The sequence below is a fragment of the Hemibagrus wyckioides genome, linkage group LG26, assembly GCF_019097595.1.
Source record: "Hemibagrus wyckioides isolate EC202008001 linkage group LG26, SWU_Hwy_1.0, whole genome shotgun sequence".
NCBI classification, from domain to species: domain Eukaryota; kingdom Metazoa; phylum Chordata; class Actinopteri; order Siluriformes; family Bagridae; genus Hemibagrus; species Hemibagrus wyckioides.
Window position 1 is genome coordinate 12,449,083 of NC_080735.1, and position 16,307 is coordinate 12,465,389.

A 16,307-nucleotide genomic window follows, 5' to 3' on the forward strand; every position below is an offset into this window, starting at 1 on the left:
GTTTGATGATCATGGTTTTATGATGAATTTAAGAAGCTGCTTGGTGTGGTAGTGGAGTTAATAATGTAATGAGGTGTGTCCTCTGTGCCGAGAAACACTGGTATGATGCAATGGAGAAATCTTTAGATTAGAAACATTTGTACATCAGAATTCGGTTCAGATGGAAGTTAATACTCGGAAATGCATTTTAATCATCATTTTGAGAAACTGAGCAGTGAGGGAAGTGTCTGCTTATCCACAATGACTCACTGTGACACTGAAACAAGCCTCCATCTGATCTGACCATCTGATTTCACGAACCATTAACTCACGTGAATAAACTCACTTTATTAAGCCGAAATGGAAGTGGCACTGTTAAGGTATTTTACACAGTAAGGGGTACTGTGATTTATTCGTTGTGTGTTCATTCATTCAGCTTTAGTAAGACTGGGCAGGGTCATGATGGAGCTGAAGCTTCTCCCCTGGATGAGGAACCATGAACACACACATTCTCACAGAGGGACAGTTTATACATGCTTTTTTTATTATTATTTATTATATACGCAACACCCAACCTATCAGAGTGCCCTAGAGTGACATAAACATGATGCCTTAAGACAGATTGCATCATGTGATTCACCATCACACACGTTAAACCAGATAAAGCTGCAGATTAGATTGGAAAGCAAATCTGATCCCATACAAAAATCCAGTCAGTGTCATTCCCAGTAATGCAGCACTAGATCCTCTCCCTGTTTATTATATTTATTTTATAGCCTGCTATGTCTTTCATATATATACAGTCAGTAAACATGGCAGTTATAATCGCTCAAAATGTTATGACCGTGTCATGTAGCAGGATATTTAGTCCAGTTTTAACTTTCACACTTAATCTAGTACAGAAACCTGGCGTATTTGATGCTATATACTGCATCGATAGATTTCCCACCAATCTATATTTGTAATGAAGTAAAAGTCTTTATGTATTTATTTTAATCAATGTCGTGACTTGAAACCGAATGCATTCTGCTGTATGTGACGAGTGAAATTACGAGACAAGACATCTAAAGTTGAATCCCGACAGACCTAGCTGCAGATAAATAACCCACGTTTTTGATTGACCTTGCAATCATCTCTGTATATTGTAAGCTACAGTGATAAGTGATACTGGAAATCAAACCCTTCACATTTCCAGTTCTATTCTCAAAATACTCCAGTTACATCAGTTTTTGAGGCTCGACGTCAATTTTCATCGCCCACCCACTGCCGTCTTACTACTAATATGTTAGCGTAATGTTATTATCATGAAGGCTGTGCAGACTGAAAACAATTCAACTCATCAGCAACCACCACTGAATCGTGTCCATCTGCATCACGGCAAACATCTTGTGCTTAGAAACGTTTTGTTCTTATTCATTAATGTCAGAACAGATACGGTAACCAAGTAAACATTGAATATGGCATGCTTTAGTAGTGCAGCACAAAATGTGTGCTTCTGTGTTAAATAGTACACCGATCAGGCATAACATTATGAACAGTGACAGGTGAAGTGAATAACACTGATTATCTCCTCATCATGGCACCAAGAGCCAAATTGTGATGGCTAGACCACTGGATCAGAGCATATGCAAAACTGCAGCTCTTGTGGGGTGTTCCTGGTCTGCAGTGGTCAGTATCTATCAAAAGTGGTCCAAGGAAGGAACAGTGGTGAACCGGTGACAGGGTCATGGGCGGCTAAGACTCACTGATGGACGTGGGGACCGAAGGCTGGCCCATGTGATCCGATCTAACAGACGAGCTACTGAAGAAGTTAATGCTGGTTCTGATAGAAAGGTCTCAGAATACACAGTGCATGAGGGCTGTTTTGGCAGCACCAACACAGCATTAGGCAGGTGGTCATAATGTTATGCCTGATCAGTGGTGGTTTGCCTTCAAACTGCATGTGAAACCGTAGTGTTGCTAAAAAGAAATGAAAACAAACTGTCTGATTTTTGGTTTATGTCTGCAAAGTAAACAATGCAAAAAATACAATATGTTTAACCAATTACAATTTTAAGTATCAAATTAGCCTCTTCAGATAAATGTACTCTGGTATCACATTATTTCTATCTTCAGAAGATAAATTTCTATAAAAAAGGCAGCTCTGACCGTACCAGTTTATATCAGAGGTTTATATCAAAGCACATGTTTTAATATCTAACATAACAGTAATGGATGGAGTCTCCGGTGTCAGCATTTTGTTGCCGTCAGTAAAATTTTCCGTCACGGGGAAAACTTTCAGCGCTTTTCTGGTTTCTTGGTATGATTACAAGCTGTGTTTTTGTCGCATTTGTAAAAGGAAAGGGGGTTGGAAAGTTGTTGTTTTTTTTAGCTGCTGTAACATAAGTGAAAGCAGGAACTGACTTATCTCTAACATGGTTCAGCCTATAAATAAATAAATTGAAATGGTCAGCAAGTTACTGTGGTATGAGAAGAGAGGGAAAAACACTTAGGGAACACATTATCTTGTTGTTGATTATTTTCCTGCAACCGAATGTCTGGAAGTGTTTTTCTGTTTTTTAAGCCCTGATGGATGGACGTAGACCGAAATGTGTTTGGAAAATGTCATTGGGCTCAGGCCCGAGTGTGAAACCGTGGCCAGTTTATTGGATTAAAGGTCCCGTTTCACGCCGGTGAGGCTTTTCGAAGCCCCATCTGTCGGAGATTGTAACCCTGGGGAGAGCAGCTTGTTTGATGTCCCAGGACTTTGCTGAAAGGCACAGGTCCTTATCTCTTCTAGGCTCTCATTCCTACCCCCGGCTCATCCCGTGCAATATTCAGCAGCACCGTGGTCTGGAGGAATAGATAATGCAGCTCTGTTTAGGTGGAACGGATGACAGGGCTGCTGTGGGGGGTGTGGGGTCTTTGTCTTTGTTCCTTAGTGCTCTGGATCAACCTCACCCTCACTCTAAACATTTCTGTCTTTGAGACAGCAGACTAATGTCTCTGCCCTGGTGTACTGTCTTTAATAAGCTGCGAGTTTCAGTAGACAAACCCCCAGAATCTTGTATTTATCTTCACACAATCAAGTGTGCGTGCGTGCGTTCATAACCTTGCGATAAAATTGTGCACAGGCAGACTCGTGCCCTCGTAAGGACACTGTTACTATAGATCTAGCTAATGTTTATCTTGCTGCTACAGCAGAGAGGCTTTTGTGCTTATGAAAGACATGGAAGTGATACTGATCGTAGATCACAGGAAGCCTAAGTGTTAATTCTGCCTCTTGTTTAAGCCTCCTGCACAGAGACCTGACATTAACCCCACTGTACAATTTTGAGATGAATTGGAAGGCTGATCGTGCTTCAAGCCTCCTCATCCAACACCAGTGCCTGATCTCACTAATGCTCTCGTGAATAAGTGAACACAGATCCCCAAAGCCATGCTCGAAGATCAGATAGAAAGCCTTCCCAGAAGAGTGGAGGCTATTATAATGTGGAATGGGATTTTCAGCAGACACATATAGCTGTGATTGGTCATGTGTCCACAAACTTTTGGTCATTATAGTGTAGCTTGGCGGTGTTATGTCTCCGGACAGAACAGTTGGAGCGCTACTGGAGCAATGAACAATTGATTATCTCTTAAGAGATGATGGTGGTGGAGATTCTAACACATTACTCAAAGATCTGTTGTCATGTTGAGATTTGGTAATACGATAGAATATTGACTCCCTGTTTTGACCTATAGATGGGGCAGGGTCTTCCTGGATGACACCAGAGTCTAACTTTGATTTGTGGTGATGTATTCGTCTGTGAGTTACATCGTAAGAGTAGCGGTCACCGATTCCGGTCAGCACTGTTCACATGGACACAGCCACTTGTCAATAGTGTGGTGAAAGATGATTCAACAGGCTGTGGCTTTAGTCTTAAATATTTTGGTGTGTATGCATATGAGAGAGAGCTGTAGGTTTGCCAAGGACCTTTTAACCATGCATGTTTTTGCCACGTGTGATGGAGTCATCATGATGTGTGTGTGTCATGCTGATATGTTGGTGTGTATCTGTTCAGGAGACCTGTCTGCTCTTTAGTAATCCATCTAGGTATCAGCTATTGACGTGTGTGTGTGCGCCTCACAGCCGGTGTCTCTGCTATTTCACTTACAGTACCCTAGTGTTAATTGACTCCATAATATGGCAGATCTTCTCCAACAAAGGATATAGATTTGTATCGAACTCTAAGTGCTCAAGGTGACCTCTGGGAAGATGCTATTCCTAAGTTCTCACTCAGCTCTAGGTTTCCATTATAAATGATCCATACCAAGTGTTGATGCTTGTTGTCTAGGGGTGTCATGATGGCAAGATTTTGGACGTGATAGCAAAATGGTACTTTGGCCAAGAATAAATAAAGACGGTGGAAATCTCAGAAATCGTTAATGGGCAGACTGGTTCGATTTGACAGAAAGGTTATTATAATGTGAACAGTGGTGAGCAGAAAAGCACTCAACATTTACGATCTTGAGGCTGGATGGACATAAGCTACGAACAGGAATCTGAGACTACACTGGGCACAGGGTTATCAAAACTTTCCAGCTGAAGACTGGGAAAAGATTTTCGAAATCATTTGTTTAGAGGCATGCACCACTGACTAATCAGGACCCGGAAGACGAGTTGATGATGTCCGATCATTAACGTCAGAAGTCCTCTGTAAAACCATACATAAATGTGATAGATTAGTTATAGCTTTATACCGTCTGACCCCATGCTGCACCATTATTAAGCTAAAAATAGCACTCATCAAGCAGCAAGTAAGGATGCCGGGAACGGAGAGAGTCGTAAGCTGTGAATATGTACCGTTTAATAGAAGCGGCTTATATGTATTAACACCCTGCTAACGTTTTAATCACTAGCCTTTGTTAAAATTAGACCATTTACTTTGTGTGATTAATTGTGAAGAACCCATCAAATCCCCTAAACACACTCGTCATTAATGTAAGTTGAGGTCGTGATGCTTGTGACTGTGTACACATCTCGGAATCGACGATAATATCATGCTAACTACAGATGATTGCACCGTAGATGTTCCTCTTCTGACCTCTCTGTTCTGCTGTGTATCTTGAACTCTCTTCCTGTCTCTTGGATTCTTGCTTATTAGTGTTGCGGAATAATCTCTCTTATGGTCGACACATTCTTTAGCACACTCCAGTCTGTTACTGCTACTGTTAGTCAAGGTGTTCCTCAAGGATCAGTGCTTGGCATGCTGCTGTTCATTATTTATATGCTACCTTTGGGTCATATTACAGTTATCACCATCTCAGCGTATCCTGCTGCAATGATGGTACCTATATTTACCCCACCTCTCCTTGTATCAGGTATTCCTCGCTAGATGTGTTAACCTTGTATAAAATATCATGGCATTAGCATAGAATAATTAGCATAGAAAAAAACAACTTTTAGTTACTCACAAGTAATGCTTTCTTTTATTGTTTCAGTGTTCATGAACGCTCACACTGGATATCCTCCCTCTCTGGGAAAACTCCCTGCATGTAAACCAGAGCACAATAGCCTCTAATGATGCTAGAAATTAGAACAGAGCCGTACGATGCTCTCAGCAACATCCGCCTGAACATGTAGGACTCGCTGTCTTGGCAAACGGACTCTCTGGAGTGTTTCCCTCAGCAGTCCTGCAAACCATTAGGCTTTTTGCATACAAGCTTTGTAGTTTAACTACATATTATTACTGAAAAAATATGAATCAATTTGTTTTATCTCTATGATGTTAATTGACGTCTGGAAGGCTCTCAGCTTGCATTTGTTTTGTGTGTATTTATATATATGTATGTATGTATGTATGTATATACACACACACACATATATACAGCGATCAGGCATAACATTATGAGCACTGCCAGGTGAAGTGAATTATGGGGCTTCTTATGGGCTGTTCCCGGTCTGCAGTGGTCAATATCTATCAAAAGTGGTCCAAGGAAGGAACAGTGGTGAACCGGCGATAGGGTCATGGGCGGCCACGGCTCACTGATGCATGTGGGGAGCGAAGGCTGGCCCGTGTGATCCGATCCAGCAGACGAGCTACTGTTGCTCAAATTGCTGAAGAACTTAATGCTGGTTCTGATAGAAAGGTGTCAGAATACACAGTGCATGACGGGTCAGGGCTGTTTTAGCAGCAAAAGGGGGACCAACACAATGTTATGCAGCTGGTCATAATGTTATGCCTGGTTGGTGTATATATATATATATATATATATATAATTGAGTGTTCATATCTGTCTGTCTATGTGTCTATCTATCTATCTATCTATCTATCTATCTATCTATCTATCTATCTGTGTGTGTGTGTGTGTGTTTGTGTATGTGTAACAAACTGAATCCCCTTGGTTTGTGCTCCTTGTTATTTAATCCAGCCATTTGATTTAAAATAGTTCCTGCTGAAATTGCTTCGTCCAATGGCAGCAATGCAGATGTATGACATCATCACCTCATGCTTCTCAGTTTCGCAGCAGGGTGTGTCATCCTGAGGAGCCTTCTGCGAGTCTGAGATTGCACAAAGCGCCTAGTCTCGCTCTAACTGCTGATCCAAGACCAGTAAATTTTTTTGAGCGTTTGTTTTAGAATACTGTGGTGAAGAGCATTGTCCCCAGCAAAGCTTCATTAGAATTAGAAGAATGTACAACAGGGGGAAAAAGTAGGTCAGACACTCAAAGACGAAATACACACACACACACATACACACACACACACACACACACGCTTTGCCATTAGCAAGTCGGTGACAAGAGACAGCTTAGCCATGAGTGTGACAGCGTCGCTCACACTGCAGTGTTTTTGATAGAGCTTTGTGTGTGTGAGTGAGGGAGAGAGAGAAAGAGAAAGACAGAGAGAGAGAATAGAGCTGTGTATAATGGGTAGAACTGAATGCTTCCTGTGTGGTGTTAAGCTCTCTATCCAACAACTCTCCATGTTAAACACCTCCCAGTGATTCTCTGCAGTAGTGACATTTTCTCCCATTAAAATAATCCTAACTTTATGTAATTTATTTAAAGTGGGGACCGTGTGTTGGATAAATGGTATAGAAAATGGATGTTTATTTATTTACATATTTATTTCCGTTACACAAACAAAACTTGAAAGAAAGCAGTCCGAATCAGATTCGTAAATGATTTACAATTAATTAAGGCAGAATTAATGACTTTATATGAAAAGATGCTGATGTGGTGCAGTGACCAAGCTGTGGTGTTGTAAGATTCAGTACACTCCACACACAGGAGGCTCCTTTTCTTGTTAAGGGCCAGATTGTGATGACTAGATGACCGGATCAGAGCATCTCCAAATCTTGTGGGGTGTTCCCGGTCTGCAGTGGTCAGTATCTATGAAAAGTGGTTCAAGGAAGGAACAGTGGTGAATCGGTGACAACAGACGAGCTACTGTTGGTCAAATTGAAGAAGTTAATGCTGGTTCTGAATACACAGTGCATGATGGGTCAGGGCTGTTTTGGCAGCAAAAGGGGGACCAACAAAATATCAGGCAGGTGGTCATAATGTTATGCCTGGTCAGTGTGAGTTTTAGGATTGAAAGAATTTTTAAACACAGTTGTAGCTGATGATCTGCTTCACTGGTTTTCTGATGTTCCTTTAAGTATTTTTTTTTTTTCTTCTCAAATAACTTGCGCACATTTTCACAAAGTTCGAAAGGTTGCATAGGTTTATGACACGTCATGTAGCTTTGAACAGTTCTTAATGGATTACTAGACATTTGTTCTTTTAGGACAGAACACAAGGATTTATTTGATACTGAACTGAACTCTGAACTTTCAGGAAGAGAAGATTACAGTGTTTTTTATTCAGCCAGACACATGGTCACTATGGTGTTTTGCTGTACAGACTTGTAATGGCCTCAGGATGACTCGCAGCGAGCGTTACGAAGGGCGTGACTCTGTATGGAGCAACGCGAAGCGATTGTGCAAAATGTACACATTTTTTTGGCGTTGTAAAAGCTGCCTGTTCCTCTGTGTAATTGAGTAAACTAGCTGGAGAAAGTAGTGCGTCAGCAGTTTGGCCTCGTGATCGGTGCAAGCTTTGAGAATCACCGCACTGGCAATTCTCAGATCTGGAGGAATATGGACAGGATTAGCATGTGCATTCTTTCAGACTGGGTTTGAACAGGCCAATGAGAGAGAGAGAGAGAGAGAGAGGAATAAAGAAAGAGAGAGGAGTAGGGGTTTTGCAGAAAGGGAGAGTGGGAGAGCATCTGGCACTGATTGGAATATTTTGGTCTGTGTGCCTTAGGGTGTCAGCATGTGTGTGTGTGTGTGTGTGTGAAAGAGAGAGAGAGAATGTGAGGGTGAGTAACAGTGGGTGGATATACATGCACTTTGGCAGCGTTTACACAGCTGGGAGATAACTGCTAACAGACTAGCTCTCCGTCTTCCTGGATTCTCTCCTGTTATTCTTTTTCCCCCCTCCACATTTTATTTACTATTGTTGTCTCTCCATCCTTCTTCCCATTTCGTCTCTCTCGTGTCCATTCATCTCGATTTCAGCGTCTGCGTCTTCCTTTTTATAAGAACAGGAAACGACTACATGTCAGTCATGGAGAGGACTAACCGAAAAACACTGTCACGATCGTCTCGAAAGATTTCTCACTCAAATACAAAGCACTGGAATGAACAGGAAGTGATGTAGAGCATATCTCACATGCGATCTATTTGGTGGAGTTTACATTTCAATCAGTGCATCACCTACGCTGCTTGCTTTTTTATCAGAGGCAGCTGGTGATTCACTCATTAAAACCACGCTGAGTTGTCTGCTTTTCATCCAACAGCCGTCAGCTCCATCGTTTCGGAAAACATCTACAGTTTCCCGACATGCATTGTTTTTTTTTTCTTCTTTCTAAGTAGTTTCAGCAGATGTGAGATGGGCGTGTGCAGTATAGATTTTTCCCTCCATCTTGATTTTCCATATTAAAAAAATAACAGTAAGCATTTTCAGAACCTTGCAAGAGCCTAACAAAGGCAGGAAAACAAGCATTTCCACCATGTAAGGTTTAATGAGAGTAAGAGGTGGGTAATATTCTTAGCGCCGCAGTCGGGAGCTGCTTGCCGGTAGTGGCAGGAAAAATGGACTGCAGTGGTCAGTATCTATCAAAAGTGGTCCAAGGAAGGAACAGGGTCATGGGCGGCCAAGGCTCATTGATATACGTGGGGAGAGAAGGCTGACCCGTGTGATCCTATCTAACAGACGAGCTACTGTTGCTCAAATTGCTGAAGAAGTTCTGATAGAAAGTTGTCCGAATACACAGTGCATGATGGGTCAGGGCTGTTTTGGTGGCAGAAGAGGGACCAACACAATATTAGGCAGGTGGTTATAATGTTATGCCTGGTTGGTGTGTTTATTCTAGAGTGCAGTACATAATGATTCATCAAAAAATTGTAATCAGGCTATAACGTTAAAACGAGAAATTTTGGAGGGTGTAGATATAATATCATAGTGGTATCTATGACACTAAGAGGTTATGAAACCCCAGTTTTCAGTCTTTAGTCAGGTGCTCACATGCACACCCAGACTCGGAGACACCAGGAAGCACTGAGTGAAAGCTTTAAGCTGTACTGTAAATGGTAATTATAGACAGTGACTGGATTTGCGTGTTTATATTCATCCTGCAAGTGGTCATTTCCTCTAAAGTCACCTTGCCTCTTCGTCTCACAGGATACAAGTCACAAGAAACAAAATGGAGTCGGTGCTTAAAAGCCACAGAGAGTAGATCTGCAGTGGATGGAAATCAAGAGAGTAATATTTCTGGTTATGTGTGTTACAGGAGTGTTACAGGGCACAGCTAACGGACTGAATCATGGCTCAGTTTCCCACGCCCTTTGGAGGTGAGTAACGGTACACGCCCATAACAGGGTGGCTGTATGATTGCCCGAGTGTGTATGATTGTATGAACGTTAAGTTAAACTCAAGTGTGTGTGTGTGTGTGTGTGTGTGTGTGTGGTAGGGGGGCTCGACACGTGGGTTATCTCTGCGGACGAGAGAGCCAAACATGATCAACAGTTCCATAGCCTGGCCCCCACACCTGCTGGCTTCATCACAGGTCTGTACTTATTCACACACACATGTTGTTTTTTTGTTTGTTTGTTTGTTTATTTTTTACTTAGAACAATGTTTATCACCTAATCTTTCCACAGGACCCATATTAGTCCATAAGTATAAATCTCTTTTCATCTTCTATCCCTTGTCATTTCTTTCACAGTCTGAATAGTGCACGATTTTGCCCTCAGGTGGAACAAATAAATGGCTACAAACACTTAAAAAGCTATTTAAACATTAGATCTATCATAAAAGATCATATCTGGCATCTGTAACTAAAACAAACTGCCCTACTCCTGCAAGCAGTGCAATGCAGATACAGCTTTAGTTCATGTTCACACCAAACATCTAGAAACTGCTGATCTTCAGGGATTTTAATGCCGGATCGGTGAGTCTCCGCCCACTGTAGCCTCGGTTTCTTGTTCTTTGGCTGACAACAGTGGAACCTGATGTGGTTTTTGTGATGTTGACTCTCTTTAAGACGCTTTTCTGCTCGCTGCACTTGTAAAGAGTTATTTCAGTCATCACAGCTGCCTTCTTCTAGCCATTTTCCCCCCGAACTCTCTTATCAACAAGGCGTTTCCGTTCACAGACCTGATGCTCATTTCATGTTCTTGTGGTGAATTATCTATAAACATTGTGGCCTGCCGTGTGTGAAAATCCCGCAAGATCAGCACTTTCTGAAATACTCAAAGCAGCACATCTGGAATCAACAATCAGGTAACGGAGAAAAGTCAGTGCGATCACATTCCCATGTTTGATGTGAACGTTAACTAAAGCTTTTGACCTGCATCTCAAGAGTTTATGCATCGCATCGCTGCCACATGATCGGCTGATTGGATAATGAGCGGGTAATAAAGGTCATAATACAGTGGTCATCGAGTCTATAAATGTACGTCACTAAATAGATCAAAAGCCTTGAACAATGAAAGTGCACATTTATATAAATAAATAAAGGATATACTCATGACCCAAAGTTGAATGAAGAAGTTAAAAGCAAGTACTTCATAAAAGTCCATTTATGAAAGGCAGTCAGTAGAGTTCATTTCGAATTATTTCCTCAGCATCATGTCACTTGACCAAACTTAACCCGCTCACGATAAGAGCGAACATCCTGGCTGTTAATCTGTCGAGAACACACTGCATCCTGTTTGTCAGTACACAGAGCTCTTATAGACTGATCTGGAACCAGCTTCCATTTTGACAAATCCTATTAATCCACTGGCCTTAAAGGAAACCCCGGGTCAGCTCGGCTTTTCTGTTTTCCGCACCAGTACACGCCTCTCATTTGCACTTTTGCAAAATGTTATGTAAAGCGATATGCTAATGTTTGTTTTCCCCCCACATTTTGGTATAGTGATACTGCACAGATATTCTCAGCTAGAGACAATTTCAAATCTGGACAGAAATGTTTGTAGTTTTTTAGTATTTTAAATGAATACCCAAAATAGGTGTGTAAAAATGCTAGTAATCCAGGCAGGAGACGTGAACCTGCTGCTCATGCTGCATCACAAGCACATTCAGAGGAAAGCGCTATCTCACAGACATCTGTGATTGGCTCGTATCGCTGTGATTGGTAAAGGAGAAAGACTGTAGTATCCCTCCCAACCTGAGAAAATGGTCAGTTTTGCTCTCCTGGCTGTGATATTGTCAGGATTCGAACCTGTGATCTTCAGGAGTCTGAAAACTACTGCTTTTCTGTAGGTATGGGTAATTTAATAAGTAACAAAGCTTATATGCTTTCAGCTATTAGTATTAATTAATTACTTGTAATTCAGCTTCTACTAATTGTCACCACTTCCATAATGGCTCACTGCCCAATTATTATTTTTATGATGATGTAGTAATTAAAAGATAAAGAGTACTTTAATTATGTTTCATGTTACATGATGATGGTAGACAGTTGGAGTAAGCACTGCTAAGTGAGCAGATTTTAGCTGAAGTCGAGGTTGTTGACCTGACAGTGATCCCCAGTGCAGGATAGATCTTCTTTGTGTTGGCTGGAGAGGAGCTGTATGGCTGCCGGCCCACAATCAGCCATGCCAAGAGAGGGTAGAGGCTGTTTTTAGCATTAGGAGAGGGGTATAAAGACGCTCTCTGTGCGGGAAAGAGCAGACAGACCTAGGTCGAGGACACATCCTGTTGCAGAGGGACGGAGAGTTTGTCCGTCTGTGTGTCACAGCCATGTGTCTCACACACACACACACAGCCCAGTTCATTCATCATCTCCATTTTATACGTATTAGTGCGTACACAACACACAAGCTTTTCTATACATGTGTGTCGGAGTTCCTCACCCATCACCGGAGCTTTCCCATCAGAGCTTTGACCCTCAGCACACTCGACTCCGAGCTGTGGAGAAGTAAAAGTCACTTTGTTCTGCTTGCTCACACGTTTCACTTCTGTTTGTCTTTCGTTTATCATAAATATAAGACTTCTATACCACGGCGCTGGCCAAAATGTAGCAGCAGCTTGGACAGTCATGCTGACGTACTATATTAGTGTGCTTGTTTTAATGCATTATTGTTGCCATAGCAACTCCTTCATAATGTGGTAGTTGTTCAAAATAATTAACCGAATAATAAACAGATCGTTCAGTGAGGAAATTATTATTTAATATTTTTCGGAAGGAGTCTCCGGGTTTCAGAGTGAATACACTTCAAACTGCTTAAATATCATCATTGGCAAATGAAAATCACTGTGCTTTCAGATCGTCTGTATTCCAGAATTAGGAAGTAATGTGGTATCTATCAAAAAAAAATTTTATTTTCACTTTTCGCAGTTGCCTAGCAACAGTCCTGCCTCGATATTTCCCCTCATGTCAAGAACTCACTTTCCACACACACACACACACACACACACACACACACACTGTAAGCAACAAAGTTTAATTCTTTGGAGCTGTGGAACTTTTACACTGACTCATGAATCGTTTTTGGAAGTGTGGTACAGTTTCTCACGTCTAGTAAAAAAAAATTAAATAAAAAGGGGCCTTGAATGGATACACCACTGAAATGAAGCAGGCCGTCTCTCTCTGCCCGTTGGTTACACAAGCTCTGGTGGGTGGATAGCTTGATTCATAGCCTGTTTGTAATGCCAAGGCACTTTTATATCAATGCAGGAACTGTGTGTGGTTATATAACTTTCCACACTTCACATCATAATTGCACTTAAAAGCTGCGATGGCACTTTTTATGGGTGTATTTTTTTTTTCTAAACAGGTCTGAGTGACATGCTTATATTGCTCTGACCTTAGCACCATGGTTTAGATTTTACTGCATTTATAGTTTGCTTAGTTTTTGTGTTTTCTTCTAATAAATGCTATATCATTTGGTTACTTTGTAGGTGACCAGGCCAAGAATTTTTTCCTGCAGTCAGGCTTACCTGCCCCGGTTCTGGCCCAGATATGGTACGAGTGTGTTCCGATCTCCTCAGAAGTCTTGGATAGCCGTAGCTTCAGTGCAGTCATTGTGAACTCCTTTCATATTTTGGCCTGTAATATTTACATTTGCTTTTAAATCCTCTGTTGTTTTTATGGCTAAATGGTTTGTACAAAAGAATCTGTTTTTTTTTTTTTTTTTGTTGTGGCACAGTTCAAACCTCGACGCTTTATTAATAGATAGATTGATAACAGATCGAAAGCCGTTTTGCAAAACTCTTTTCTGGACCTCAGGGCTCTGGCCGACATGAACAACGACGGCAAGATGGATATGCACGAGTTCTCAATCGCCATGAAGCTAATCAAGCTGAAGCTGCAGGGCCACCCTCTGCCCCCGACCCTGCCCCCATCCATGAAGCAGCCGCCTCTCTCTTTACCTCCTCCAGCTCCTTTCGGTAACAGCATGCTAAAGAGATGAGTCATTACCATCTTAACAGATGAATAATTCAGCTTAATGACTTGTGATACTCTATGCATGATTTATATGTGGTGCAGAATAAAAAAAATCGTCTTGCTTTAGACATGTAGCACAGGCTACCTTGTGTGGTTTATTGTTGGCTGGCTTCGTGGAATTTGGCTACTATTTTAAGTCAAGGTACCTGGGCCGGTTATATTTTATAAAGTGTTGCTAGACCTGTAATAGTGAAATAATATCAAAGACATGGAAACTCGTGAGCCGTACATAGTTTGAACAGAAAGATTGGGTTTAGATGTGGGCTTATTGATGTTTTATAGGATTTTTATTGGAATTACCATGCCATCTTTAACACATTAAGATTTTACAGACAGAACTTTATACCCCTGTCATTCTTCTAAGCTTAGACTTGCCTGTGCACTTCTGCTGCTCTTAGGAATGCCCTCTATGGGCCCTATGACGGGTTTACCAGCAGTGCCACCCATGCCCCTCCCACCTCTTCCTCCTGGGGTACCCGGGATGGGCATGTCACCCCCTTTGGTGTCATCTGTGACTCCTCCTATACCTCCTATGGCCAATGGAGCCCCTTCTATGATACAGCCCATATCTGGCTTTTCACACCCAGGTAAGAGGCAGCTGTGGAAATCTCGCAGTTCATCACGCATTGCTATCTGGACCACTGCAACCATTGGACCATTCATTATGAAGTACTTCTCTTATGTGTTTTTTTTTTTTTCCTCTTTCCACTTTTCTCTCAGGCACAGCTGTGAACAAAAGCTCTTCTTTCAACCGCTCCAGTGCCAAACTTCCCAAAGGCCAGTCCTTTGAGACACCCAGGTGAGACTCCAGTCAACATGTGATACACACGCACACAGACATAGACTTAACACAAACATCCTCTGAATCCTCTGTTTTGTTCACGTTAGTGCTCCTGCAGCCCCTGTACCCTCCGATTGGGCCGTGCCCCAGTCATCACGGCTAAAGTATCGCCAACTCTTCAACAGCCATGACAAGATGATGAGCGGCCATCTTACAGGTACCACACGACTAGTGGTTTTGTTTCATTTCTTTTTCATTTTCGCTTTATGCTAGTTGACTTGCTGCGCAAATGTTAAATGTGAAAGACTCCTTGCTGTGTGTGTAACATACCCGCTCCAGTTTCATCCTTTCTGATGAGTCAGTGAAGTGAGGAGGATCCTGAAGACACCAGAGTCAGTATTGTCTGGCTCTTGTTTCATCTCTCTCTCTCTCGCTCTCTCTCTCTCGCTCTCTCTCGCTCTCTCTGCTTCTCAGGACCACAGGCTAGAACTATTCTCATGCAGTCCAGTCTACCACAGGCCCAGCTGGCTACCATTTGGTGAGAGGGAATTACAATGCATTGCTTTTCCTTGCTCAGAAATATTTGAAGAATTCTATATAGAGTAGACCTCCGTTATATTACATATTGTATTGTCATTTGCACTGCACACTCCTGCTGACTTACATAATCATTATTCATTACATTAATCTACATTAAATGAGTATTTAAGAACGGAAAACCATTCGCGGTTCCGTGGGGAAACATCATGAATCCTTTTTCAGGAAAACCACTGTGACAGAATGTCTGAGTTAATCTTGTTACAAAATGAATTTAGCTGAATTTAGCCAAGGTCAAGGGCACCTCATCTAGCCGATTTCATACATACGCTTCACTCTTCCTTTCTTGTCACCATGCCATTTGTACCATCATTATCAATTAAACCAGCTATACGTTAAGAAGCAACTCCAACTTTGCAAGAACTCGTTCAATAAAGCAGCTTTTTACACCGATCAGGCATGACATTATGACCACTGCCAGGTGAAGCGAATAAGACTGATGATCTCCTCATCATGGCACCTGTTAGTGGGTGGGATATATTAGGCAGCAAGTAAACATTTTGCCCTCAAAGTTGATGTGTTAGAAGCAGGAAAAATGGACAAGTGTAAGGATTTGAGCGAGTTTGATGAAGGGCCAAATCGTGATGGCTAGACGATGATGGAAGTCGTGTAAGTTGTGAGGTGGGGCCCGTGGAGTTTATACATTAGCTTATGTAAATGAAGTTAATTTTGTACCCTGACTGTGTGTTTGCTCTAGGAACCTGTCGGACATCGATCAGGACGGAAAGCTCACAGCCGAGGAGTTTATTTTGGCCATGCACTTGATCGACATGGCCATGTCTGGCTTGCCCCTCCCACCTCTGCTGCCACCTGATCTTCTTCCCCCAACATTCAGGTCTCTACCTGAATTGAACACATCATTTCCCATGTATATAACTAAATAATTTTGATTTATTGTTTATATTCATGTTTGAGAAATTAAAGCCTTCTGGATATATGTTCCTTTACACGAACAATATCAAACAATAACACTATCTGTAATGG

The 16,307-nt window shown here is 41.8% G+C and overlaps 1 protein-coding gene across 5 annotated transcripts in view; it reads left to right on the forward strand.

Annotated features, from left to right (window-relative positions):
- itsn1 (intersectin 1 (SH3 domain protein)) overlaps positions 1 to 16,307 on the forward strand; it is a 47,713-nt gene that overhangs the window by 2,435 nt on the left and 28,971 nt on the right. For 2 of the 5 annotated variants that reach the window (XM_058380312.1, XM_058380313.1), the window contains exons 2-10: positions 9,782 to 9,842; positions 9,962 to 10,057; positions 13,399 to 13,462; positions 13,727 to 13,887; positions 14,344 to 14,532; positions 14,666 to 14,744; positions 14,834 to 14,943; positions 15,201 to 15,264; positions 16,021 to 16,191. In XM_058380312.1, the coding sequence (XP_058236295.1) occupies positions 9,815 to 9,842; positions 9,962 to 10,057; positions 13,399 to 13,462; positions 13,727 to 13,887; positions 14,344 to 14,532; positions 14,666 to 14,744; positions 14,834 to 14,943; positions 15,201 to 15,264; positions 16,021 to 16,191 (962 nt within the window). In that variant the 5' untranslated portion in view covers positions 9,782 to 9,814. Of the gene's footprint in view, positions 1 to 9,781; positions 9,843 to 9,961; positions 10,058 to 13,398; positions 13,463 to 13,726; positions 13,888 to 14,343; positions 14,533 to 14,665; positions 14,745 to 14,833; positions 14,944 to 15,200; positions 15,265 to 16,020; positions 16,192 to 16,307 lie in introns of those variants that run through there. The other 3 variants (XM_058380314.1, XM_058380316.1, XM_058380315.1) reach the window with 2 other exon arrangements.